Genomic DNA, 26,919 nt, shown 5'->3' with positions numbered 1-26,919 from the left:
GCAACCAAATACGCAGTGAAATAGATTATAACTGGCTCAGTAATCAGTCATTGAGTATGTATTATACCACGTGTATTCCAAAAGACTGATGTCATAACCTTTACAGTCCACTAGAATGACTGTCGATTGGACTCCAGTAGGAAATGATGGAGCTATGTTTCTATTGTCACACACCGACGCAAAAATTCGGTTTTATTCCGATTAAAGAGCACTCAAACACTTCTCAGAATCAGTTATTCGTTGTTTTTGTTGGATTATGAACTTGCGAGGCACCTACTTGGCACAGAGCTTTCGCCTCTTTGGGGCATCATTGTCCTCGGTGTTCACTTCCCCTGTTTCTAGCTTAGCAAATATCTTTTCAACGGTGGATTTTCATGAGCCCAAATTCAACAGTATTTTCCCCCAAAAAGCAATTCTTTATTAACACACGAAATGCTTCATGATCCATTTCGTTGTAAACTAACACAAGTTGCTTCACGAAAATGCTGGATCTCATTAGCTAATAGTTATAATCCAACTAATAGAAATCATATATGTACATAAGTAGATGGTAGTAGTAGTATTATCTAGGTAAGTATGTATCAGCCACAATGAAGCGTGGACGGGTCCTTTAGTTAATATATGTATATAAATAGATATTTATATTTAGTAGAATACCGTCGTTGCTGATAAGTAAGCATGTTCAATGATATTTGAACAACAGTTCTGGAGTACAACTCTTTTTCGAACCATGCCTAACAGTTTTATTATTTGAATTTGAATATTTAGTTAATATAAAAATGATTTATACAACTGACCGCAGGTTTTTGTGTTAAAATAATAAAAATTCAATAAAAAAATTTGGTGTCCTTAATTAATACAATGAATTCAGCAAACCGCCGAATTTTAGTAAAAATGTCAAAGCTTTGTTATATACTGAGGCTTTGTCACTGAAACACGTGCTAAATTTTTATGCACTGTTATAATATACCGTTGCAATGTACAGTGGTTCTCTAAGCGCAAATTTAATGCTAAAAACATTGAACATTTGACAAAGTCTGACATCTAGACCCATTATTCAAATTAAAGCAAAAACGACCAATTCATAATAAACTAAATAACATTACATTATTAAATAAATAGTTACTAAAGTCTTACTTACACAATCGGACGGTCTACGTTAGATGCCGTGAAGCTGAGTCGGATTTGAGACTTGTTCGTGCTGGCGTGCCACAAGGTAGTGTACAGTGATCGACTCTGACTTCACAATTACGATAGCGCACTGCTAGCATCAAAAGGAAACTCTAATGCTGCTTCCAGAAAACTGCAGATGCAACTGAAAGCTCTAGAACCGTAGCTCACCAAATGGAACATTGGTAATAATACTGAAAAGTCAGTCGCACAACAAACACATACGCAAAATATTTGTTCCAAATGGAGCATTGTTATTAATACTGAAAAGTCCGTATGCGTAGTATATACCCTCAAGCACAAAAATTGCACTCAAATGGCTTTATATGGTATATGGTATGTTGTTACCAAAGAACACAAGTGTAAAATATTTGGGGATTACAATTGATAAGAGGCGCACCTGGATAAATCACGTAAAAAAACAACTCAGCTAAGATTAAAGTTGACACAGCTATACTGGCTCCTTAGGACAAGATCCCGCCTCAGTCTGAAGAATAAGTTGCTGATTTATAAGGTAATATTTAGGCCGATCTAGACGTATGCCATTCAAATCTGGGGTAGTGCAGCGAATTCAAATTTAAAAGTAATTCAGACTTTTAAAAATAAAGTTCTGCGAACCATTGTGGGGGGCTCTTTCCATGTGAGAAACGATGTCCTCCACCGGGATATAAAGTTGTTTACAGTAAAGGAAACAATCGAAGAATTTAGCAGACGTTACCTTTTCCGTTCCGTACATATTTGCGATTTAACTGCTGGACATCAGTTTACAACGTAAAAGATTGAAGAAATACCACTCGTTAGACCTCCACAGACGCATTTTCATTGGATGGAATCCATGATTCAAAAAACTGCAATTGGGTCCATTATGTCAAAATCAGCTATTCCAAAAATATGTTTTTAAAAGATTTAAACCAATGAAAATATGAACAGATTACAAATAACAGAAAACCATCAATATCTAACAGAACAGAAATTTCATGAGAAAAACAAAACACCAAGTGATTTTGATATTATGAGTTAAAAATTATTTTTAACTCATAAAAAGCATAAAAGCAAAATGGCTGATATTGACATTGTGAATTAAAAGCCTTTTGCCAATTGTTTTTAGGCTATCGACGAAACTTTATAAAATTTAATAGTGGAGTGCTCTGAATTTGATTTGCTTTTACTTGAATTCATCTGGGTGAATCAGCAATTGATAAAAGGAGTATTAAATAAGTTCAATTGATTTTGTAGACTATTTATATTTAATTATTATTAATACATACATGTATGTTTTCATATTAAATGTAGTTCACAAGGAAATAAAAATAATTTTACGTTTTACAAAAAGTAAATCACTAACAATCAACTGCTTAAAAATAACCCATTTCAGTTTATTCGTTTTTATGCGAATATTCATTAGATGTTATTCTCCTCTTCTTTATTCTAGGTTTTTAGAAACTACCCTATTTTATCAAATAAACAAGAACCACATACAAATAAACTTGTGGACACATCTTATTGCATAGCAACTTCTAGATGCACTCATTTGATTTTAAGATGCCATAATAAACAATAAAATATTTATGGATCAGTATAATCGCATGAGCTTTAATATATCGGCTGTTTCGAACGTAGAATGGACACTTGAAATTATTCAACTATAATAACATTTACGCAATTTAATTTAAACACTAGTATTAATCAATTAAAGCAGACACTCTAATTCTTTCCTTCCTTTTTCTCTTCGGAATTAGTTTGTTCAGAACTGCTGCTTCCACTAGCGTTACTTTCGCGTTCCGCTGACATCTGTTAAAAATTAGATCTTGTTAGTGTGTATGTCTCGATTTAAATAATATAAATATATTACTACCTTTTTGTAAGCCATTTCAAAAAGTTTCAGAGACGATTGCTGCAATTGACTTGTGGCTTTTCGAACTTCCTCTGGTTCAGCTGTGTCCTTGTTTGCCAAAAGAGTGCGCAAATCTGCGATTTCCTTCTTAAGTTTTTCACACTAAAGGTACGTTTAAATTAGATTAGAGTGATTTTTTTTCTAAAAATTCACATATAACTTTACCTCTTCAGCTGGCAATTGGCTCTTGAATTCTTCCATTTTGGTTTCTGTGTCGTGGACAATGCTCTCGCCTTGGTTTACTAATTCAATTAGCTCACGTTTCTTTTTGTCAGAAGCAGCATACTCCTCAGCTTTTTTAATCATATTTTCAATTTCGTCCTTGCTTAAACCACCACCGGATTGAATGACGATTTGTTGCTCTTTACCGGTACCCTTGTCTTTGGCAGATACATGAACAATACCGTTAGCATCAATGTCGAACACCACCTCGATTTGGGGTACACCACGTGGTGCGGGTGGAATGCCTACCAATGTGAACGAACCAAGCAATTTGTTATCAGCTGCCATTTCGCGCTCGCCTTGATGCACTTTGATTTCCACTTGAGTCTGACCATCAGCAGCCGTCGAGAATACTTGAGATTTCTTAGTCGGGATTGTCGTATTGCGAGATATTAATCGAGTAAATACTCCACCCAATGTTTCAATGCCCAGGGATAAAGGCGTAACGTCGAGCAACAAGACATCGGTAACATCTCCAGCAAGTACTCCACCTTGCACTGCAGCGCCTACCGCTACAGCTTCATCAGGATTGACAGCACGTGATGGTTGTCTACCGAACAAGTCTTGTACAGTTTGTTGAACCTTAGGCATTCTCGTCATACCACCGACCAAAAGAACTTCACCGATTTCTGTCTTAGACACCTCAGCATCTGAGAGTGCCTTTTGACAGGGCTGAATTGTACGTTTTATTAAATCACCAACCAGACTTTCAAGTTTAGCCCGAGTCATTTTTAAATTCATATGTTGTGGCCCGGAAGCATCCATAGTTAGGTAGGGCAAATTAATATCTGTCTGTTGTGAAGAAGATAATTCACATTTAGCCTTCTCAGCTGCTTCCTTTAAGCGTTGCATAGCTATGTTATCCTTGGTAATATCGATACCTGTATCCTTTTTGAATTCAGCAACCAAGTAGTTAACAATTGTATTATCGAAGTCTTCACCACCGAGGAGAGTATCACCGTTGGTTGACTTTACTTCAAATACACCTTTCTGGATTTCCAGGATCGATATATCGAAAGTACCACCACCTAAATCGTAAACGGCAATACTGAAAACAATACGATAAATAACGTCAAATTGAAACAAAAATTTAAGGATTTTTTAATTATTACATCTTGTCATCGGTTTTGTCCATTCCATAAGCCAAGGCTGCAGCGGTAGGTTCGTTGATGACACGTAACACATTTAAGCCAGCAATTTGGCCAGCATCTTTAGTGGCTTGACGTTGTGAATCGTTGAAATAGGCAGGTACAGTAACGACAGCGTTTTTCACTGGTGTATTGAGATATGCTTCAGCAGTTTCTTTCATTTTCATCAAAATGAAAGCTCCAATTTGAGAAGGAGAGTACACTTTGCCGTCGGTTGAGGAAACCCAAGCGTCTCCGTTCGAGGCCTTCACAACTTTGTAGGACAAATTTTTTAAATCTTTCTTAATTTCAGGATCATCAAAACGACGTCCAATCAAACGCTTTGTCGCATAAAAAGTGTTAGCGGAGTTTGTAACCGCCTGGCGTTTCGCTGGCATACCAACCAAACGTTCACCGTCCTTGGTAAAGGCAACATGAGAGGGTGTGGTACGTGCGCCCTCAGCATTTTCAATAACCTTTGCTTGTTTACCTTCCATTACAGCCACGCAAGAATTTGTAGTACCCAAATCTATACCGATGACTGCTCCTTTAACTTCGCCAGATCTATAAAAAAAAAATGGGTCGGATTATTTAATATGTACATAAAAAAGTACACATTTAGAGAAAATATATTTTTTTTCTATTCTTCAAAAGTAGAAAAATATAATTATTCAATGAATAATCAAAAGTAAATTATCAGATGTATGTACATACATAGAACATTTGACGATGTGAAAATTGATGTATCTTCCAGAAAAGAGAAACAATAGTTTCCCCATTTTTAAAACATTCGTAACAATTTAAATCGATACACAAATAGTCAAATACCGCACTTAAATTTACATATAGCAGTTGAAAGCTGTAATAATTAATTATATAGATGAATCTTATTTTATGCCGGTACGTGGAGCTAATGGTCCTAGAAACAATGAAGACACGTGATCTTGTCATGTGGTGCACATTTTAAAGTACTTGAAATATTTAATTTTTTCTAAAGGGTAACAATTTTTGAACGTGCATAATTAGTAGATAGAATTTGCAAACACAAATAACAGCAATACAGTTCAATACCACATCGAACTAACTGGTAGTAATTTATTGATAAAAGTCATATGTTTTTGCATAACTCAACTTACAAAAGGTATCTGGTAAATGTACTGCAAATACCCTTATTTCCTAAATTAATTTCAAGTCAGAAAAATATAATTTAGTACTACAAATACGTTATGTACAGTGAAAGCTTTATCAAACCATGTAAAGCATGACGCAATTCCTTCTAGAATGATTAAACAAATACTTTTTCGTAGTAATTATTAATACGTAATATACTACGTTTTTATGAATCTATTTAAGACAAGGATTTTTTATTTTATAAAAAGAATATCTGATAAATTATTTTACGAAATCGTATTGTCCACTTACTTATGGCGAAATTGCGTAGCGGATCCATTTTCTACTACCACAGTGTTCTGAAATATATTCAAGATAACATAATTAATTATATATATTAATAATAATGTGATATATACATTTCCTTAAGTTTTTCACGCAATTCGTTGGTGATACATTATTATGTAAAATGCCGGAGAGCAATATGGAACAAAGCTCACATTGCTACCACGAAAAGTTTTAAAATTACCTTAGACAAGATTTTTCCATAATCAGCAGCCGCGAATCGCTGACCAATCAATCGTGGCACGAACTTCGGTATTCTCAACATTTTCTAATAGTTTTAAACCTAAATTAAATTCTTTCAGGATTTTCTCGATTTTAGAAAATTTCTCGAACTTCACAATCGCGTGTGAATTAGAAAAAGAACACCAACACGTTTTTCACTGTTCAACAAATAACAATTGGAATCACAGACTGACTAAGGTGTTCGGAAATACAACAGTAAGCATATACTAATAAGGAGTGCAGAGTGTTAGCTAAAATATAAATAAGTAATTTTTGAATTATGATTAACTTATTCTTTGGATTAATAGAAAGTGTCTAATATAATACTAATTTAATAGTAGTAAGTATGTATACATCAAGCAATTATAAAATCTGTGCAATGGACAGCAAATGTTTATCGATGTGCTAAAATATATTTGGCTTACAATTGTAATAATATTTGATGTACTTTCATGACAGAACTTAGATTTAACTAAAAAATTTTAAATTTTGTATAAATTACTTTGAGCACTCTGTACTGATCCATATTTGGGACAATATTTATTACATAATTCTGGACCTATATTTATCACCCGTTTTGTTTCTCTATTGACATTCCGAACTGAAGTACAACGAAATAATCCTTGCATTTATTGTATTGGCACTGAGGGTTGTTACGAAAAAGTTTTATAGGTTATATGTATTGTAATGGTTTTTGATTCGGCCTAAATTCAAAATTATTATTAAATAAAAAAATATTGCTCAGTGATATTTCCTTAAATCACAATGTCAGTTGACGCAGAGACTGACAATGAGCTGGAAGAGAACTACTACACGTTTTTAAATCTTCCGCGAGACGTAAGTCCTAAGTTGTTTAGCAAGTAATCAGCTGGTTGTCCTATGAGCCGGTATTTATGCATAATGTTTCATTTTAAAGGCGACGGGTGAACAAATAAATGCCGCATACAGGAAGTTGAGCCGAATTTATCATCCCGATAAACATGTAGACGTTGAGAGTAAACAAAAAGCAGAGCAGTTGTTTAATAGGACAAAACGAGCCTATGAGGTATTATCGGATCCTCATAAACGAGCTATATATGACTGTGTTGGCCAAAAAGGCTTACAAACGGTTGGATGGGAATTGGTACATCGCACTAAAACTCCTGCGGAAATACGGGAAGAGTACGAAAGATTAGCACAAGCGGCTGAAGAACGAAAGCTACAACAACGCACTAATCCTCGGGGTAATATTACCGTTAATGTTAATGCCACCGAGATATTTACTCCATATGATGAGACGCAGCTTCCCCGTATTGAAGTTTCTTCTATGAGTATTTCACAATCGATTGAAGCACCAATAAACCGTAAAGACACACTAACACTTGGCGGTAACCTTTATTCATCCAATGGTAATGGAAACGGAAACTTCATTCTCTGTGGTCGAAGATTAGTTAATAAAGGCTGGCTACAAATAGATGTTGGTGCTGGTAATGGCCCTCTTTTAGGGTTTAAAGGTTTGTTTCGAATTGTTTTATTTGTTTTTACATTGATAATGATAAAACTTTACGTAAACCAGGTGGACGAACCCTCTCTTCGGTTGTAACTGTGAATGGGGGTACATCAATGAATTTTCGTGACGGTCGTGTCATTCCTGCTGTATTCTCAACTCTGGCAGTACAGTTAGACAAACATACAATGGGTTCCTTAACTCTTAACGTAAGCAATCAGTCTTCAATGACTACTCAAATTGATAGTAGCACTGAAAAACACGCTTGGACAACATCATTTGTCATTGGTTTCCCTCATATATACTTGAGTGCGGCATATACCCGAAAGATGATAGAAAACGAGCTTAAGCTTAAATTAGCTGCAAAGTAAGTATAAATTCACTTTACGCGGTGAATATTTAAAAGTATTATTCAAAAATGAGAAGTTCTCTTTTGCCGAATGGTCACCTTTGAAAATCATTTAAGAAGTGTATAAAAAAATAGGGAGATATCGCAATGGAAATAAGGCAAGAGAAACACTGTATTGGAATTCGAAATGCACATGCTACTAGTGGAGATAACCATATGAATTTCCGTAATTTCCAGCTATACATACATATATATATATACGAATTTGTCTTTAAAAGGATCAGTTTTAGAAATTTTTATTATAAATGACTTGAAAATATTTTTGATACTTTTAAATATATTTTTTTAATACTTTAGGTTGGGTACATTTGGTTTTCTAGCAGAATATGGGGCTGAGAAAAAAATATCCAAATATAGTTCCGTGTTTGCAGCTGTGTCGCTGGGTATTCCATCAGGAGTAATGCTTAAATTCAAGTATGTACAAGTACTACGCACATATCTATGTTTGATAACCTCAAAAATAATAACTATAATGAATTCAGAATAGTGCGCTCTAATCAATCATATATATTTCCAATACACTTGAGCGAAGAGATTGTTCCAGCCGCTGTATTTTATGCTACAGTTACGCCAGTATTGATGTGGTTCTTTATAAAAAAGTCTATACTGGATCCAATGCGCTTAGATCAAAAAAATGCAGACATCGAGAAAGCGAAACGAAGTAACGAACAACGATTGACTAGACAGCGACAAGAGGCACGTTCCGCTATCGAGTTAATGCAGCATACCTATGAGCGTATAGTTTCGGAAGAAAGCAGTAGAGGTGGCCTAATAATAACAAGTGCTACTTATGGACAACTGGAAGAGAGTAGTAGCAATTTTCAGAACAATGCTTCGGTAGATGTAACCATACCACTACAGTGCCTTGTAAAGGATGGTACATTAATTCTATATCAGTCATCGAAGGTAACTATAAATTATTGATATTGTGATGTTTTTATGAAAATACAAAATTTTTTTTCTAGAGTGAATTGCCCGGATTTTACGATCCATGTATTGGTGAAGACAAAATTTTAAAAATCGAGTACATGTTTAGAAATCAAGACAACGTTGTTATATTTAAGGACATGGATTCAGTAAGACTTCCTCTAAGTAGCAATAACTGATACAATTTTATTAAAAAATATATAAATTGTTGTACTCCCTTGTATATTACGCACTATTTGGAAAATATGTGATTTTTATAAACAAAAAACATTAAAAATAATATAAAAAAAATTGTTTTTATGTGATGTACAACTTCAAAGAACTTACACTGTCTTCGGGAAGCAAATATAAAACAAATTAAAAACAAGCATTTACTTCGCTTGAAAAGCCCTTTTTATGTGTATGTATGTCGTTTAGTATTCAGCCGCATTAGATTCATATAGTGTTTGAATAAATTAAATATAATAACAATGGGCAAAAACTAATAAAATGTTCGTTTATTAATGTATGTTGTACATATGTACATTTAAGTTTTGTACAAAATAGGGAGCTTTATCACATAACAACCCATGACGAAAAAGCAATGCTCTGTGCAATAGTGATATAGATAGATTTTTCTAGATCAAACAAGTCCTAATTGGCAGCAATAAAAATAAATTTTAGAGACTAAAAGAAAATATTGTGAACACAAGGGTCGATAAAATTAACTATCCCTAAAAATACACTTTTTGAGCAAAATTGAATTCTTTAAGCTGTTTGCTCCTTTTCATTCATTTAGGTTTTAATTCACCGCTTACAAATAGTGTTAATATTTCCGTTCTCACGATAATTAGGTCTAAGTAAACCGGCCAAGGACTGTCAACTCGCACAATTTTAAAGAATGGCAGCAGCGTCAGAAACGCTGAAATGTTCCTTGATCTTTTTAGCAAAAGCCAAAACGATTTCTTAATTCACACATCTCGCGCCAAGCCCCAAAATCGCAATTTACTCGTTCGGGTCAAAATATTTTTTTACTGATAACATTCTGTTTATATCCATTTATTGTTGTAAGTAATTTTATTTTCTCGGGCCGCGTGATCACATGTGCACATTTAACATTTTTTTATTTCTGTATTGCTTTATACGAATTAATTCAGCTTATTTGAAAAAAAAAATAAAAAATGTCAAGGAAAAAACTTAGTGATAAAAAGATAAATGAAACTTTGAATGCTGATCGAACTGACTGATCGAAGAGAGTCAGATTTCTGTGTCTCAGAGGACGTTGATGATGCTGATAGAGACAAGGATTACATTCCTTCTAGTAGTTGTGATGAAGAGCCAGATTTGAATGTTATCATTGTTTTTGTATGGTAAAAAATTGTTTACTTCAATATAAAAGGAAAAAAATACTTTTACAAAAAACCATCCACCTGTTCTCATTGAACCAATTAGCCCTATATTTTGACCGCTCCTGACGCATTATGGGTATGACACAATTTCACGTCCTCCTGGGTCCACAGATTCATTCCTGATATATAAACCCAATGTATGTAAATCGTGTGCGCTATGTCACATTCACGTTTAAAGACATTACGGTTGCGTGTGCACTGGTGCCGCATATGGCGCTAAATGTGTTAAACAAATATTAATTAAAAAACTTTGGAGTAGGGAAGTTCCAATGGATGTGGGTGATCGTGAATCGCACATCAGTTTTGGACCCAATCAACCCAAGTGGTTTAAATAATCTATTTACATATGTGTTATTGCGTTAATCAACCTTTTATAATAATGGGAAGTAGGCGTTCTTGTTGTCGGATTTTGCATAACATGCGAATGTTAAAATAATGTCATGGTCCAAATATGGTTGAAATTTACTTGACTAATTTCAGATATGTCAGATTTCACTTGGAAATGGTATGACACCGCCCATTGTCCGATTCCAATACTGGCTCATAAGGGGCATTTCTTTTCTCTGTTTTATAAGGGGAGTGATTGTGACTTTCATTTCTCCTTAAACCTTGCGAGGTTGTACCCTCCTAGCTGCCAGTGCTGTTCTCTCCCTACGTGTGTAAGACCCCACTGCGATGCATGGTTTTGGCCCCGTCATCTTGGACGCTGCCGCAGAGTGGGTTATTGCCGGCTACCCTTTTATGCCGCGGCACTCAGATTAGGGGTATCAGTTGCACATTGATAGGGGGTTCAGCCTTCCTATACATTCCTCTACTTTCCACTAGGACCTTCATCTGGAACACAGGGTGGAGTACTATCCCCTCTGCTATGAAGCTTGGTAGTAGATGAACTCTTCGAGCTGCTTACCTGCAATGGAATCCGCTGTCAAGGGTACGCGGACGACATTGTCATAATGGCGAGAGGCAGATTTGAGAACACTCTCTGCGACATTGTTCAAAGGGGCTTAAACCTGGCGAAAGGATGGTGCAACACGGCTTGGCTCAATACCAACGCAGTGAAAACTACCGTGATCCCATTCACTAAGCGGATATCTCTTCCGGGCCTGAGGTCCCTAACAATAGGAGGCACAGAGGTGGAAATGTCAAAGGAGGTCAAATTCCTTGGCCTTACTTTAGACTCATCATTACGGTGGAGTAGACATTTGGACTTAACGCTGTCCAAAGCAACTAGAGTACTTATGGTATGCAGACGCCTGGCCGGCAGATCATGGGGATGCAAGCCAAGTATCATTAGATGGTTGTATACTATGATAGTAAGGCCTATTGTCACCCATGGAGCCGTTGGATCCGGAGACTGTCAAAGCTGCAAAGATTTGTCTGTGTCTGTGCTTCGGGGGCAATGCGCACATGCCCCACGGTGGCACTGGAAGTCATACTGGAGCTCACACCGCTGCATCAGGTGATAAAACAAGCAGCAAAACACACCATGCTGCTAATGTCAGCAGAAGGCTGCGGAAGAGGGAAGATAATATCCTCTAGGCAGATGGACGTACTAGCGGAAAGCACACCGCTAGCCCTCCTCCCAAAGGACGGTACCACGAAGAAAATAAACCTCAAAAAGAATTTCAAAGTTACGCTAGGCAGCAAGACGGAGTGGAGCGATTCCACGCTGGAAAGGCTGCTGGAAGACAGTACCATTCAATGGTACACTGATGGCTCAAAAACACCGGAGGGTATTGGGGCAGGTATTGCGGCACCGCGTACTAAGCTGTCCATACCAATGGGATACTTCCCAAGTATCTTCCAGGCTGAAGTTTTTGCCATATGTCAGTGCGCTGAAGTCAACCTCAGCCGCAGCTATCGCAACCAACGCATAGCTATTCTCAGTGATAGTCAAGCGGCACTAAAGACGATCTCATCATATGAGACCAAATCACTTTTAGTCGAGGAATGCATAGAAAGGCCAAACCGCCTGTCCTTGTGCAACCGGGTGCACCTAATTTGGGTGCCAGGGCACAAGGGAATAGAAGGAAACGAGAAGGCCGACGAACTGGCCCGCGCTGCGGCAGCGTCCAAGGTGATGGGACCAGAACCATACATAGCGGTAGGATCCCAAACTTTTAAGGAGCTGCTCCCCACGGAGGAGAGAGTGGAGATAGAACGGCATTGGCAACCACTATCAAGTATGCGCCACGCCAAGCAGCTCCTGGGAGGGTACAACCTCTCCAGGTTTAAGGAACTAATTCGCCTCCACCGTGACAAATTCCGTCTCCTCTTCGCGATTTACACAGGGCACTGCAGGCTCAGGAAACACCTGTCCAACATGGGCATAGTCTCCTGTGCTAACTGCCGGTCCTGCGACCTGGAACAGGAAACACCAGCACACCTAATCCTGGATTGCACAGCAATCTGTGGAAAAACGCTTAAGGCCCTGGATTCCATTTATATCAGCAGGGATCACATCACCTCAGTAGCGCCCGGCAAACTCCTGGAGCTATTCAGGCTGCTGGGACTTTGGGAAGACATGCTTCGAAGTACAGTCGCGGCGGAAGAAAATTATTCCTATTACTTTCCGGACAAATCCTGTACCTTTTTAGGTACCTTAGGTTTTCTTCGAATTGTGTTTGCATTTTGCAAAAAGTTAATTGACAGCGCAATATGTACTGAATTTCATTTTTGTCGCTTCTAGTATACTACAAGTTTAATTTTTGGAATTATAAGTAGTCCTCATCATGTACATAATGCAAAAAATTAAAAAAGGTATCAGTTTGTGAAATATTAATTTTAAATGAATTTAAAACTTTTTTCATTTTGCAAACAATTAATTAACTTTGATACATTTCACAATAAAAATGAAATATATAAATTACTCATTCTTTGAGAAAAAGCGTGTGTATATATTTTAGTATAATTTGTATTCAATCACTCCTATAAGCGGATAAAAATTGTGAAACCGTCAGTGTCCGGTTGTTAAAGATTTCACTGTATATCTGTTAGCCTTTCGTAAATACAAATATTTTGTAAAATATAAAAATAAACAAATTAAAATTTTGCTTTTTTTTCTATGGCCCTAAGGATACATTTTAAACACAAGTTTTTACCACGTCCCCAAATGTTGGCAACTCATATTGCTGGATAAAAAAAACTGCAAAGGTGGGTGTCCGGTTATGAGAAATTTGACTGTACACCCATTTTCATCCAAATGGCACATCAAGTGTTAATTGAGCCCGATAGGGCCGCACTCCTACCTACCTACTCCTACCTACCTACACCCATTTTTGGCACAAGGGTATAATATTATAGGAAAAATATTCTCTCTGAATTTTAATAAAAATATCAGACTTTGACCGACATTTTGGGTAAAAAGTCAGACCTAGGGACTGGGGTCCACATCTTCGGTGTATGGGTTTTGAAAATGTTTAGACTTAAGATAGTATTCCTAAAAATCACTACTTGTGCAAAGTTTTATCCCGATATATTCATTGTTGCTCGATTTGAATACTGTAAAGTGAAAGAATCATATGGAATTTAAAATTGCGTTTGTTGTTTTAGTTTGATTTTGCACATAAAATAAATTGATTTTGCCGAAAAAACCATTTGTTCTGTTTTTTTTTTTTAAGTACTGTTTACTTTGGTTAAAAAAGAAAACAGAACAAATGGTTTTTTCGGCAAAATCAATTTATTTTATTCATAGTAGTCTCCTTCTGCTTCAATACAGCTTATTGCACGGTCCAAAAGCATGTCGAACGAGTGTTTTAGCTCGTTGGCCGATATGGCCGCCAGTATGCCGGTGCAAGCCTTTTGAATGGCCTCTACGTCTGCATAAAGCTTTCCTTTCATGGGCAAATGCATTTTTCCGAAAAGGAAGAAGTCGCTCGGTGCCATATCAGGTGAATACGGGGAGTGGTTAATGGTTAAAATGTGATTTTTGGTCAAATAACCGTCCTTCGAATGTTGGATTCTGAGCAATTTTTGGTCGTCAGTCAATTTGTGCGAAACAAACCGTGCACGCTCCTTTCGTAAGCCCAAATGTTCGGTAAAAATGCGATAAATCGATGTTGTGGAGATGTTCAATTCCATTTCCATGAATTTCAATGATGACTTTGCCTGATTTTTGATGAATTCACGCACAGTTTCGTTGGAATTTCCGGTGATCACGGATTTTGATTGGCCCACATGTTGATCGTCATTTATGTCCTCATGACCACAAAACGTTGAAACCACTCGTCCACTCTGCTACGGGATAGGCAATCATCGCCATAAAATTGTTTCATCAATTGAATCGTTTCAGTAAAAGTTTTACCAATACAAGTTTTACCTAACGCACCAGTCGACATATAAACGACGCCACCAGAGGGCGCTAGATTCAAAAAGTCCTATTTGCTTTGGAAAGCACCTTGTAGGAATCAGTATAATGTAACACACAGAATTTAGTTCAAACAGGTCGAGGTCCGGAAATATGTGATTTCACCTAAAAGTGGGCGGTGTCACACCCATTGCTCAATTTTGACGCCAGTTCTTTACAACAGTGTGAAAATTGATAAAATATAAGGCTTATTATATTTGATCTATTTTCACACTGTTGTACGGGATGTTGAAAGATTTTTCCTGTACAAATTTACGTTTTATTGCTTAGAGGGCGGCGTTTAATGGTGATTTCTGGGCACCGTCCCGTCATCGTGATCATTTATACACATATAACTCCGTTTCTATCTCGAATAATTTTAGGAGATACAAACAATCGTTATGTGAACAAAATTTTATATTACACTCTGTAGCAACATGTTACAAGAGTATAAAAAGTGCGAATATAAATTTGCCATCGATAGTCTTAAGGAATTCGCAGCCACCTCAAAACAAGCACACTTCGAGTTCATATACTCTATGTCATATAGTATATAAAATTGAAACGCTATTTTGTTATGTACTCGCAGAACGTTCGAACCACAGCACGGAAAGAAGTGAAATCTCCATCAATTTCGCGATTAAACAAAAATGCATCAAAAGCGTTAATCAGACAAAAATTGGGTTAGCACATTCACAACAAGGATGATCATTGCGTTTTAGTTTTAATATACATGTATAAGATGACAAATTTTCATCACCTTCTTTGAGAAGACGAATTCCGAAACTGTTAATTTAGTCATCCAGACATCAGTGGTAAAAAAATTTTCTTGCGGAAATTACAATGAAATGTCTTCGCAATTCTCTCTAATAGGGATGTTGCTTCGACGTAAAGTTGTAAACGATTTATTGAAGATCTACTTCATTTTAGGAAATTCACATTGTTTAAGTGGTTTAAATTCTGATTTCGACAAAACAAACTTGCGATTTCAAGACTCCATACTTCGTTGAAAGCGCTTTGGTAGTAATTTCCAAAATCTTTGCTTATTTTTCAATGAAAACCCCTTTTGATTTGACATGGCAATTTCTTAACCAATCGACATATGTATTTAGAATCAACCACAAGAAAGAATATAAATATTTTATAAATAGAAGTAAGTTTTCTGTACTGCGACCTGGAGTCTGTTTTGTCCTCCTCTCTTTCACTTACATCAAAAACTCAAAACTCTTGCTAGGCGTCATTGATCAATAAGCTTCGAGGTTTTCGGCTCCGCGTCGCAAAATCGACAGTTTGGAAGGCAGGCCTATAGATTGCTGCCGATATCTTTCACTATCTATTTTCTCATCCTCAACAGCTCGTTTATGTAGGGGCTCACTCCGGTACCGAATTTTTTTTTTTTTGAATTTCCTGCAGAGCGGGCAAGTTCGTTAACTAGTTGATTTCCGATTAACTTGTTTCCTGGCAATCAGATAAGGTGAACTCGGTTGCAGACTGGTAAGATGTTCAGTTGTTCTATGCACTTCTTTGCCAATAGTAATTGCGATAGTTGCGATGGAGGTTTATTTTTACTTAGACACAACACCAACTTATTACAAAGTCTGCTGTTCGAAAAATACATTCAAAACGCCGTCAATTTACCACTGGACAGTGCTAACCCTAAGTAGTAGCTTGAGTGTGAAGTTACTTCATTCGACTGAAGATAACTTTGTATTCCTTTGTGAAACTTACGCGTTTGGTAATTCCTCTATGGGGCCAATGCAAGATTTTGCATATTTGAGTGTTTTTGCCATGTCAACTTCTAGTCATTGATTTCTGTGGACAGTGTTGTCCCTGTCACCCCCGACAGACTTTCTTTTTTAAACTATGTTTTAAATTAAATTTATTATAAAAAAACTAACTCACAAGCAACCTCTATTTGCATTCTAACACTATTTTCGCATTTATTTGGGCATAGCTGGACTAAGTATTATAAATTATACTGTGCTAAAGTAAATTGTTTGGATTTGCGAAATTTTTGTGTTGTCATTTAAGAAAATGTTAATTTAAGCCCACTGTTTTTGTTAACTTTTTTGTAATCTTTCTTTGCATCTTAAATATTTGAAAGAAAAATTGGAATTTACCGAAGAAAATTGGCGAAAACCGCTCAAAACTCTACATAACGACAGGTGTTGATTCTCATAACAACTCAGAATACTAAAGTATTTTTATTGTGTCACTCTGTAGACGTGTTTCTACTATAAGTTAGATAATGTGGCATCTCTAATTATTTGCATTGCTGTAAAATTGCACAAATAAATACATTTAGTGTTAGTAAAATAAACTTAAGTTACTTACGATTTATTTAAATTGCACTGGATGTTCTAATGGAGATTTCTAATTTTGTATTATTATTCAATGAAATCTGTCTTCTACAAAAGATCTGGACAGCCGCATAATTGTAATCACGACCAGCGGCAATGGCGCTCTTCACCAAAGCTAATGGTGTGAGAGCTATGCTGTGTCTGGTCGGGATATGGGTGTTGTTTAGCGCGTTTCTGAGCTATGTGGATAATAAATCTGCAAGTTACTCTACGTTTAGTAGACTAAGGTAACTTTGTTTCGTTAATATATGTAGATTTTTGTATAGATTAAGATGTTTTCTTTTATATATCTTCAGCATTCGGCATATGCATAACTTTGCAAGGGGTATTACAATTGCCAATAAGTCTTTAAGTGGTAACAACTCTAAAGAACATGATACTTTAAATACGTCTAACCAAACAGTACTTCCTATTGATTCCGAATCTCAGAAGCCTATTATATTATTATACTCACAAAATGTTTCCAGCGAGCATAACCAAACGAATAATTACAGGTTGCTCAGACCATTGCAATCTATTAAGAGGGAAAACGGAGCTACAGTGAGAGTAAGATGTAAGGAACCACAATATGATGAAAGTGAGTTTAATTTTAGTTTTTATGGAAAATGTACTTGCCTTAATTCATTTTATATGCTTAGTCTGTTATACGCAAATTAATATCAAAGTACTGATATTAGTTTCATAGTGCCACATCGGAAATTCAAACGAATGCTTGACTCCTATTTGTTGATATGGTTTTTTGCCTTTGATCGGTGTACATATATTTTTTTCATTTTTGACGCATAAGGATTGCATGTTAATGTTCTAAGGTATACTTTGATTAAGGATGTTAGAAATGAAAAAATACATATTTTTAAGACGGCAAATAACTTTATATTTTTTGAGTTACAACTGAATACGAAAATATTGTAAAAGGTCCAAAATCATCAAAATGTAAGAAGAAGGACTTGAGAAAAACAGTTTTATTTCATATTAACCATTAGCATTAAAATTTTATAGAGTTGTAATTTCATAAGTAGTCGTCTCGATATCATTAATACTTTTTTATTTTGTTTTTTAATTTGTAACATGGTTTGGTCTATAAATTGATACATAATTGCAGCATTATTGGATAATGATTACGAATTTTTCTAATCTTTACTTTATTTTCTCCCTTCTTATACGCATACCTTATGCTCTAATGCAACCATATTACTACCCAATGGCTTAGATGCTATCTTGATTGTCGTGGTTTTATTAAAAACTTCCTTAAAATGTCCTTTTTCTACATCAATTTCCAATTCTGCATCAATTTTAAATGATGAATTGTCCATTTCTGCTTTTAGATATAAATAAAAAAATGCAACGTACTTTTTAATTTTCAGATGAAGGTCCAATAACCCCAAATACAACTCTTGAATCATTGGACATTGTGGAAGCTGAACTAGCCCCTCTATTAAAACCGGGAGGAGCATTTCAACCACATGATTGTATTCCAAAGGAACACGTCGCAATAGTCGTACCATTTCGTGATCGTTACGCCCATTTAACCGTGTTTCTGAGAAACATTCATCCATTCTTAATGAAACAGCATATTGCCTACAGAATATTTCTCATCGAACAAACCAATGGGAAAGCATTTAATCGGGCTGCGTTAATGAATATAGGCTTCTTAGAAGCGTTAAAAATATTTCCATGGGACTGTTTTATATTCCATGATGTTGACTTGTTACCTCTGGATAATCGAAACTTTTATACATGTCCGCGGCAACCGCGCCACATGTCAGTCTCTATAGATACTTTAAACTTCAAGTAATAGCTTTCATATATTTGTATCACATTCAACTAAGTGATTTTGTTGATTTTATCAATAGGTTGCCTTATCGTTCAATTTTTGGAGGAGTATCCGCTATGACTCGTGAACACTTTCAGCTAGTGAATGGCTTTTCGAATTCGTATTTTGGGTGGGGTGGTGAAGATGACGATATGTCGAATAGGTAAGATATTTTCCATACTTATAGCAAACAATATTGTGATGATTTATGGTATTTTATAATTTACTAATGAATTTTATTATTTTCTTCAGATTAAAGCATGCCAATTTGTTCATATCAAGATATCCTGTTAATATAGCACGTTATATGATGCTAAAACATCCAAAAGAAAAGGCCAATCCAAAAAGGTGAATATTATGTATATATGTATATATATTATATTTAGCTCTGGAATTAAATTTGAAATAAGCAACAAGGAGTTCAATTCTGATGTAGGTAAAATTTGTAAGATTTAGACGGGTTTTAAAATGTTCAGGTGTAAGCTATAATACCCTACACAGGTGTTGTTTTTTATTGCATAAAAGGGTGTAACCAGAACTTTATCTTGATTTTGATCGATCATTTTGAATGGAATTGGACGCTACAGTGGTCCGATCTGAACAATTTGTTCAAATATTGTAGAGTTGCCTTGGTCTTTGGTGGAAAGGGACGTATCGACCGAATTTTATCTATTTTTCCAACATAAATATGTCACGTACTAATAAAGTGTTCCCTGAGATTCATTAAGGTACTTCACATGCCATTATCAATCATATGGAGTAAAGTCACCCGGATGTTATATGGGGGCTAGGTCAAGTTTTGACCCAATTATATCCATTATAGGCAAAAAAAAAATACACTGTTATCAGTATCTCACAAATTGACATAAAATGGCATATGCTAAAGGCATTATTCTTGCAAAGTTTTATCCCGTTATATTAATTTGCTTCTTGTTTTGTTTACTGGAAAGGAAAGAGTCAGATGAAATTTAAAACTGTGTTATATAGGAAGTGTGCTAAACTTTTTTTTTTTTTGCCAAGGAGCATGTTTATTTCGGCGATCTAACTCTTCCTCAAGATAATAGGCACATGTAATAGCTCGTCAGATATTATCATTGCTAGTGGCGGTCTGATAACCCGGCGGCCCATGCCAAATTAATCGAAAAACGTCCTTGGGTAGAGCACCTGAATCTTGCCAGATACTAAAGCACATAGACTCGACAGGAGTAGGTTTCCTAAACAAGTTCTTTAACCTGTCGCTGGCCAATCTTCAAATAGTCGATGTGTGCAAAGTCGAAAGCGTGGTTTCACTATTGAAACCTTGGAAACCTGCCATCAAAGGGGAGTATTACCGTCCGATAACTGTTCTTTCCAAAGTAGTGAAAACACTTCAGGCCTTGCTGCTCCCGACGTTTAGTCAACATCTGAGTCTAGACCCGTATGGGATTCGCAAAGTGCACCCCACCACCAAAGCACTTAGCGTCATAAACGCCCAGATAGTTTGTGGCCGATTTCGGAATCTTTTATTTTGTTGGAGGAATAAAGTAACGGAAAGATTAAAAGAGACATTTAAAGTAATCACGGTGCTTCACTTGATGTCCGAAGGGAATGGCATGATAAATATAACTTGTATTTACTTCTTTGCTTGTATGTGTTTATATGCTTAAAGATTTATATCACCGACTGATTAAAAACACATAGATTTATTATAGATTATTAGCTGTTGTAAATTCTCTTAAACTAGCTGCTTTTTTCCAGAAACTCGATAATTATAGTATTAGGTATTTTATTTTCCCCTATAAAGATAAGTTAATTAAAAAAAAAAAACAAATTACTTATTTTACAATCATTTTTAACCTGTTTCAATTTGTTTCTGACAACAAACCTCATAAAATCGGTTTCCGAGACACTCAAAAGCAATACTTTTCCTGTTTCAAACATCAAACCAGTAATATCTGAATTCGTGACATCTTCCTTTTTTATCGGTTTGAATTTTGATCCAACAACTAACAGATTCTACAACACCCCTGTATATCTCAATACTGCCTCAACTACCAGAAAGAATTTCCATCACAACCTACGCTAATAATTGGGCATTGGAATGCTGGCATGTGCTGAAAAGTAAACGGCCATCTCTCCGACCTTTTAAACTTCTTCTTTGCAACACTATTCACCACTAAATCGACAGCGATCATATGCACGAACTGGACGAAGGAGTACGGACTAGACCTTAACACTTCAGTTGATGACGTCAAATTTCCGACGGTTAATAATTCAAAGATTTAAGGTGTAACATTGGACAGCCAGTGGTCCTTCACTACTCATACGACCGCGATAACTGCAAGGGTGCAGAGCCACAACAAAATCCACAAGCCGGTAGCTCATGGTGAAAAGACAATGAAATGTTGTTGGTAACATACAAGGCAATCGGCAGACCGGTCTTAAAATACACTGTACCGTTAAAGTGGCCGAAAAAACTTCAGACGGGTCAAAACACTGAACTCTGGACTATAACATAATGCCTCTTGATGTCTATTCCTCTTGATACACTGCGATACCCGTATGCTTCCTATTAAGGACCATAACGAAATTCTCTCCAAACAGTTTATGCTGGGATGTTCTCGAAGAAGCCATATTTGCAGTCGTTTGACTGCCATTCGCAGGGGAGCTATTAACCTTAACACATTCACCGACTCCCTCTCAGTGACCCTTGCGCAACTTCGTTTTGGATACTGGCAGTTTAAACTAAAGACCCCGCATGACTAACCATCTTTTTGCATGCCCAGCAAACCCTACACATCTAACACTCTTTTCCCTAAGGTCACGCTGATCGTACTATATATGAACTTATTAGGGTATATCGTTTTCTTCTGGGTGTTACAAACTTCGCTGCAAACCTAATACATTCTGCTCAGGGTATAATAATTTTACGGATGAGTGAGATAAGCTTTATTTGACAAAATTGTCAGGCGAAAATGTGGACGCCTCTTAACAGGATTTTAATCAGGCTCGGGGTCCACATTAGACAAAAGCCACCTTAATTTGCCATTTACAATGTTTGAAAAAATGTTAAAGTGCAACACATTTAAAATCTATATCGCTAAATTTAATGTTTTTAGTAAATTGTTGGGTTTCCCAACTATATTATTATTTCAGAATAAATACTATCGATTTCACCGAAGTTATGTAAGATGCTGAGCAAAACTAAAGTTTGATTCCGTAGGGAATTACGTACTTCACTAAGCCTAAGGCGTTTGTTTTTTTTGTTTATACTATCATTTGATATCACTGACAATATTTGCCAATTGTATTTTAAAGCTGCATATATGATCACAGTTATGATACGAAAGTGAATCGAGAGTGAAAATTTTGAATAGTATAAAAACAACTTTCATTTTTTAACATTAACAATAAATTTGTGGAATAAATAACTCATTGATAACACACCGTAAATATAATTATCCTCCTTCTGAGCGTGTTAGATATTCAACAAATTGTAATTAAGGCCCCTATTGCGATTTGCAATTAACTGCATTTTGTTTGAAGTTTTTAAATTCGGTATTATCGATATCAACTCAACCCGCCAAAAATTATTTCGGTTGAAGTGTTGTTGGAAAAATTAAAAAGGTGAGGAAATACTTTATTTATAATTTTAAGGAATTTGAATCAGTTATTTTGTACAAATTTATAGAAAGGCGAAACATTTCTTGAGCCTCTGGAGCCAAATCCCGATGCTGGACGAGGCAAACTAAAATTTGGAAACAGTAAAAATAAAATGAATGTGCCGTGGAAAGAGTTTCGAACATAAAGAATCAGTATAATCTTCGATTCCATTTTTGAAATGTTTCGCTTCTCTTGGCCATTTGTGTTATATCTAATGCACACAAATATGGTGTTTTCCCATTTCCAACACGCGAATTTACTTTTGGCCCGACTTTGAGCGTCCACCCAAAATTTTTGATACTCTACAGGTAGTCAGCCCCATTGGCACGGAGTTGAAAACCGTAATACAGAAGAGTCCCGCTAATCCGGATCAATTAAAACCGGCCCCTATCCGGAATATAAGGAAATCCGGATTACCAAAGACATATCAGAACTATGTATTATGAAAAAATATTTATAAATTTCTGTTTGTTTATTATAACAAATAATACACATGTTCCAAAAAAAAAAAAACATAAAAGCGAATGTAGTGAATAATAAACATGTGATCCGGATTAGAGAATACGGATAGAGAATGTCGGTCCGGATTACAAGGGACTAATAGAAATTTTGAGTTTTTTAACCCTGTCCGGATTACAGTGGAATCCGGATTAGGCTATGCCCGGATTAGTAGAGGCCCACTGTACCAAAAAAACTTGAATTAAAATGCAGTTGGGTTATGGTTATTACGGTTTTCAACTCCGCGCCAATGGGCTGACTAGCTGTAGAGTATCAAAAATTTTCAACTGCTAACAAGAAAATGTAGTAAAACATTAATGAATTTATTTAGAAAAAATATTAATAGAAAATGGGAAATGGATAAAAAGGACTACTTATAATTTCAAACTATGTTAATCAGTTACTAAGTATAAATCCAGAGAAAGGTGACGAAACAAACTACAATTTGGAAACATTAAAATAAAACTAAGGGACGGTGGGAGATCTATCTGAACTAATTTCTATTCTAATAAGTATTGTTAGCAATACTAAATAAATTGTTTTGATTTTTCCTTAAAAAATTTTAAGCTGTTTAATTATCTGCCTAATTTTTGGGTTGGTAACATCAATGAATCTCCGACTGAAAATAGTTGAAGATCGTAATATCAGTAAGGTTGATGATCTAAAGTTGAATTGCTTCAACTTCAAGTCAATTTCAACTCAGTGGAGTTGAAAACCGTAATAGAGAAATAACACTTTCCAGACACGGTTTTAAACTGTAAATACTAAAAGTCGTTTTGAGCGGAAGATATATCTTTATTCAATTATTTCAGATAATTATGAAATCTTGCATTATTTTATATCACTAATAGTATTAAATGTTATTTATTATTTTGTTTATTACCTACAGATATGAGAATCTCGTAAATGGAATCAGCAAGATGGAAATGGACGGTATAAATTCCATAAAGTATGAAATCTATAGCATAAGAGAATTTCCAACTTTTACTTGGTATCTAGCAGAATTAAAAATCTTCGATCAAACAAGTTAATACTTATGGTAATAGATTAAGAAAATAATGATTCCTTAATTATTTATTTAGTTTTAAAAATTTTAACAAATACACTTGTTTATTCTTTTTGCTCTACTCATATTTAAAACTCATTTATTACAATTATTATTAATACACAAATAAAATGAATATATAAGATTTTGTAAGGTTTTGGTTGTTGTTCTTTTGTCTCTATTAATGAGGGTCCAAGTGAATACGAAGTGAATGATTTTAGATTGGGAATGTCTGTATTAACAAGCACGGACAATGCCGTGTCTGTCTTTCGGTTCAACCATAATTACCTTATTGATGTTTGTATAGAACGAACGTAAACAATTTTAACTATTCGATATTACGAATGCTGATACATTTTTTTTTATTTTAAACTTCACGTTCTTTGCAAAAACAAAAGTTTCATTAATCCAACTGTAGTTTAACCGTTGTAATATATCTGCAGAAAATATGCATATTTTTTTTAGTTTTTATTGACTTCGAATTAGTTAAGGGGTCCCGGTGGTCTAGAATTTTCAAAAAATCGTTTTTTTTTGTTTTGTTTTTATTTGATTGAGGGGCTCAATGAATAGATGCTTTGTACGTCATTTATCTCAAAACTACTTTTTTCGGCGTGCCGTTGATGAAAAAAAAAACTATCCATCCGAATCACTTGAAATTTTAATATGGTGTTTATAAGATCAATATCTATCGCTGGAACTACGATCAAATTTTAATTTTAAGAACTTCGATTTTTTCGATCTAAAACTGGTCCAAAAATAGCTGTTTTCAGAATCTGAACTTCAAAAACGCGAAATTTTTTTAATTTTCAATTTTTTTTTGGTTGTAGTTCCAGCGATAGCTGCACTCCTACTGATTAGTAATTTCTTGGTTTTTATGTTTCAGATGTTCTGAAGAGTCAAATCAACAACACCGGGAGTCATTTTTTAAGATAGCTTTTTTGGACGTCATTTTTAATATTGTTAAAATTTTTTTTATTTAACAAAATAATATTTTTATACTTTTCATAAGTGTACAAATAAACTGTAAAAATTTTAAATCGATGGCTCTTTTTTTAAACCTTAAAAAAATATCCAGAAAACACCCTTAATTTGAGCGTTCTAGACCACCGGGACCCCTTAAACGTCAGCCAGTTCAAAGTCCCTTTAGGTGAGGATGGTTTATTGTAGTTGATTAGAAAGAAGATTATAATGTCATGCCAAAACGAAAGCGTTCGTAGAACATATTCCAGGGTCGGGCTTGTTCAAATTTTGCAACTTGCTAAAAAAAGGGATTAAAAAGATAAAAATAGTTATTAGCCGTTATATAACTTTTTATAGCACTACGTCAATTATTCATTAAATTATAAAATACATTATTTACTTTTCAACTGGAAAAAATTATTCACAAATGCAAATAGTGCTTATAAAATGATGTCCATTCTTCTGATGTTCAAAATTTATTTGCTCGAAACAGCAATATCTCTATGGGTAATAAGAAGAGTAAGGCCCTTCAATTAGTCAATTTCTGCGAAGCGTCCAAAACGATCTTTCACTTGCTGTAGCTGATATGGCGTAAGCTTATTCGTTCGACACGAGGCAGAAATGCAATGTGAGATACGCTTCTTGACATGCATGCACACAAGTCGCACGTTGTCGCATGTATAAAGCTTGTTTTAATTCTCCTTAGCGACCCCGACGGACTCCGGGCATGAAGTTTGACGAAGCCCGAGTTCTATCTTCCCTCACGTGTTGACTTCAAACATAAACGAATGAACTATGCAGTATCGACGATAACGATTAAGCGCTAAAATAGAATACCGGCGATTGAAACGATAATAAAATATTGTATCGGAATATTTAATTATTGTAAAATCTGTATGTAATGTAGATATTCAAATATGTATGTAAATATTAAAAAATCGAATCTCTAAGCCACCGTTTGCATACGCCCTGTTTATCAAAGGGACTTTCAATAAAGGCCATATCGATGAAGTAAATATATGGAGTTCGGAAATCGTTGGTTTGTGCTACAAAAATTTAAATTTAAAAATGAAGGAATAGATCCAAATCGAATGAAACCCTTAAAGTACGCGAATTTCATAGAATGATGCAGGCCCTTAACAAATGGTTTATAACTTAAGAGTGGAAATGTTTCCCTAGTTGAGAGTTTTAACGACAATGGCGGAGAAGTTTTCTTCGAAGTTCTACAAGGGAAATTATTTAGCCAGTGATGGTGAGAAACTAGATAGAAAAAATGCTTTCGAATATGTCGTCGTAAAGAATATTATGAAAAGCTTCCATCTAATGTATGTAGATGGAGTTAAACCATTTATAAAGAAGATAGAGGATTTAGTAAAAATAATAGTGCAGATTACAAAACAACTTATTGGAAAAAGTTTCCTGAAAAAACAAATGTTATTCCTGAATAAGTATTTGCGTGAGGAAGAAAAAACAACAAAAAAGGTTACATTTATAGCAGGTGCCAGTGCTCCGAAAAAAATTACCACATTTTTAGTCTTTGGAAAATCTCAGACCTCCAGAGCTCCAGACCAGCGATACCTACATAAAGTAAAAGTTGAGATATTTTGACAAAACTTGGCAAACGTGTTTAAAAATTTAAATTTCATATAATTGTTTCACTTTACAGTATATAAATAAAGCATCCGAACAATATTCCAAAAAAAAAATGATATGAGGAATGCTGAATTTTCAAGCAAAATCGCCCTAAGCTTAATCATATTTTCACTTTGATAGGGTGGTTAATAAGCACATGTGATCATCTAAAAACAAATGCCAGTTCTTTTTGGCCGAAATTGGATGATATTGATGTGGCCAATATGTTTTTTAACAAGACGCTGACTTTTCCAGGTCGTGCACTGTCTCGTTTTCTTTTTATGGGGTCTATTGCACAAAACCATTACGATGCGTGCTTTATAG

The 26,919-nt window shown here is 35.3% G+C and overlaps 4 protein-coding genes across 4 annotated transcripts; 3 read left to right on the top strand and 1 right to left on the bottom strand.

Annotated features, from left to right (window-relative positions):
* Positions 1-2,581: 2,581 nt before the first annotated feature.
* On the bottom strand, positions 2,582-6,246 carry LOC120770990 (heat shock 70 kDa protein cognate 5). The gene is made up of 6 exons (XM_040098737.1): positions 6,053-6,246; positions 5,836-5,882; positions 4,399-4,977; positions 3,230-4,334; positions 3,026-3,166; positions 2,582-2,961 (listed from the first exon to the last, which is right to left on the bottom strand). The coding sequence occupies exons 1-6, from the start codon at positions 6,131-6,133 to the stop codon at positions 2,875-2,877; spliced, it is 2,040 nt and encodes a 679-aa protein (XP_039954671.1). The 5' UTR covers positions 6,134-6,246; the 3' UTR covers positions 2,582-2,874.
* A 453-nt stretch (positions 6,247-6,699) lies between these two features.
* LOC120772020 (dnaJ homolog subfamily C member 11) lies at positions 6,700-9,315 on the top strand. Its single transcript, XM_040100385.1, has 6 exons — positions 6,700-6,927; positions 7,007-7,583; positions 7,646-7,943; positions 8,283-8,399; positions 8,468-8,891; positions 8,951-9,315. The coding sequence occupies exons 1-6, from the start codon at positions 6,856-6,858 to the stop codon at positions 9,089-9,091; spliced, it is 1,629 nt and encodes a 542-aa protein (XP_039956319.1). The 5' UTR covers positions 6,700-6,855; the 3' UTR covers positions 9,092-9,315.
* Positions 9,316-11,699: 2,384 nt separating this feature from the next.
* Positions 11,700-12,906, top strand: LOC120770079. Its single transcript, XM_040097221.1, has 2 exons — positions 11,700-12,404; positions 12,898-12,906. Exons 1-2 carry the CDS (start codon positions 11,700-11,702, stop codon positions 12,904-12,906), a joined length of 714 nt encoding a protein of 237 aa, XP_039953155.1.
* A 3,999-nt stretch (positions 12,907-16,905) lies between these two features.
* On the top strand, positions 16,906-23,993 carry LOC120771979 (beta-1,4-N-acetylgalactosaminyltransferase bre-4). Its single transcript, XM_040100334.1, has 6 exons — positions 16,906-17,232; positions 17,302-17,582; positions 18,370-18,796; positions 18,859-18,981; positions 19,071-19,166; positions 23,848-23,993. The coding sequence occupies exons 1-6, from the start codon at positions 17,102-17,104 to the stop codon at positions 23,987-23,989; spliced, it is 1,200 nt and encodes a 399-aa protein (XP_039956268.1). The 5' UTR covers positions 16,906-17,101; the 3' UTR covers positions 23,990-23,993.
* The last annotated feature ends 2,926 nt before the right edge of the window (positions 23,994-26,919 follow it).

This window comes from Bactrocera tryoni, chromosome 3, assembly GCF_016617805.1.
Source record: "Bactrocera tryoni isolate S06 chromosome 3, CSIRO_BtryS06_freeze2, whole genome shotgun sequence".
In the NCBI taxonomy this organism is placed as follows: Eukaryota; Metazoa; Arthropoda; class Insecta; order Diptera; family Tephritidae; genus Bactrocera; species Bactrocera tryoni.
Note: the sequence above shows the minus strand (reverse complement) of the source record. Positions and strands in the feature narration are given on the sequence as shown.

What these genes read in the sequence shown, in the direction of transcription:
- LOC120771979 (XM_040100334.1), top strand. Translation starts at nt 17,102, where the DNA reads ATGGCGCTCTTCACCAAAGCTAATGGTGTGAGAGCTATGCTGTGTCTG. An exon ending in TCTACGTTTAGTAGACTAAG is followed by an intron (nt 17,233 to 17,301) that starts GTAACTTTGTTT and finishes ATATATCTTCAG; the next exon opens with CATTCGGCATATGCATAACT. An exon ending in ATAGATACTTTAAACTTCAA is followed by an intron (nt 18,797 to 18,858) that starts GTAATAGCTTTC and finishes TTTTATCAATAG; the next exon opens with GTTGCCTTATCGTTCAATTT.
- LOC120772020 (XM_040100385.1), top strand. Translation starts at nt 6,856, where the DNA reads ATGTCAGTTGACGCAGAGACTGACAATGAGCTGGAAGAGAACTACTAC. An exon ending in TTTTAAATCTTCCGCGAGAC is followed by an intron (nt 6,928 to 7,006) that starts GTAAGTCCTAAG and finishes TTCATTTTAAAG; the next exon opens with GCGACGGGTGAACAAATAAA. An exon ending in TTCTATATCAGTCATCGAAG is followed by an intron (nt 8,892 to 8,950) that starts GTAACTATAAAT and finishes TTTTTTTTCTAG; the next exon opens with AGTGAATTGCCCGGATTTTA.
- LOC120770079 (XM_040097221.1), top strand. Translation starts at nt 11,700, where the DNA reads ATGCGCACATGCCCCACGGTGGCACTGGAAGTCATACTGGAGCTCACA.
- LOC120770990 (XM_040098737.1), bottom strand. Translation starts at nt 6,133, where the DNA reads ATGTTGAGAATACCGAAGTTCGTGCCACGATTGATTGGTCAGCGATTC. An exon ending in GCCAATTGCCAGCTGAAGAG is followed by an intron (nt 3,167 to 3,229) that starts GTAAAGTTATAT and finishes ACGTACCTTTAG; the next exon opens with TGTGAAAAACTTAAGAAGGA. An exon ending in TTGAAATGGCTTACAAAAAG is followed by an intron (nt 2,962 to 3,025) that starts GTAGTAATATAT and finishes AATTTTTAACAG; the next exon opens with ATGTCAGCGGAACGCGAAAG.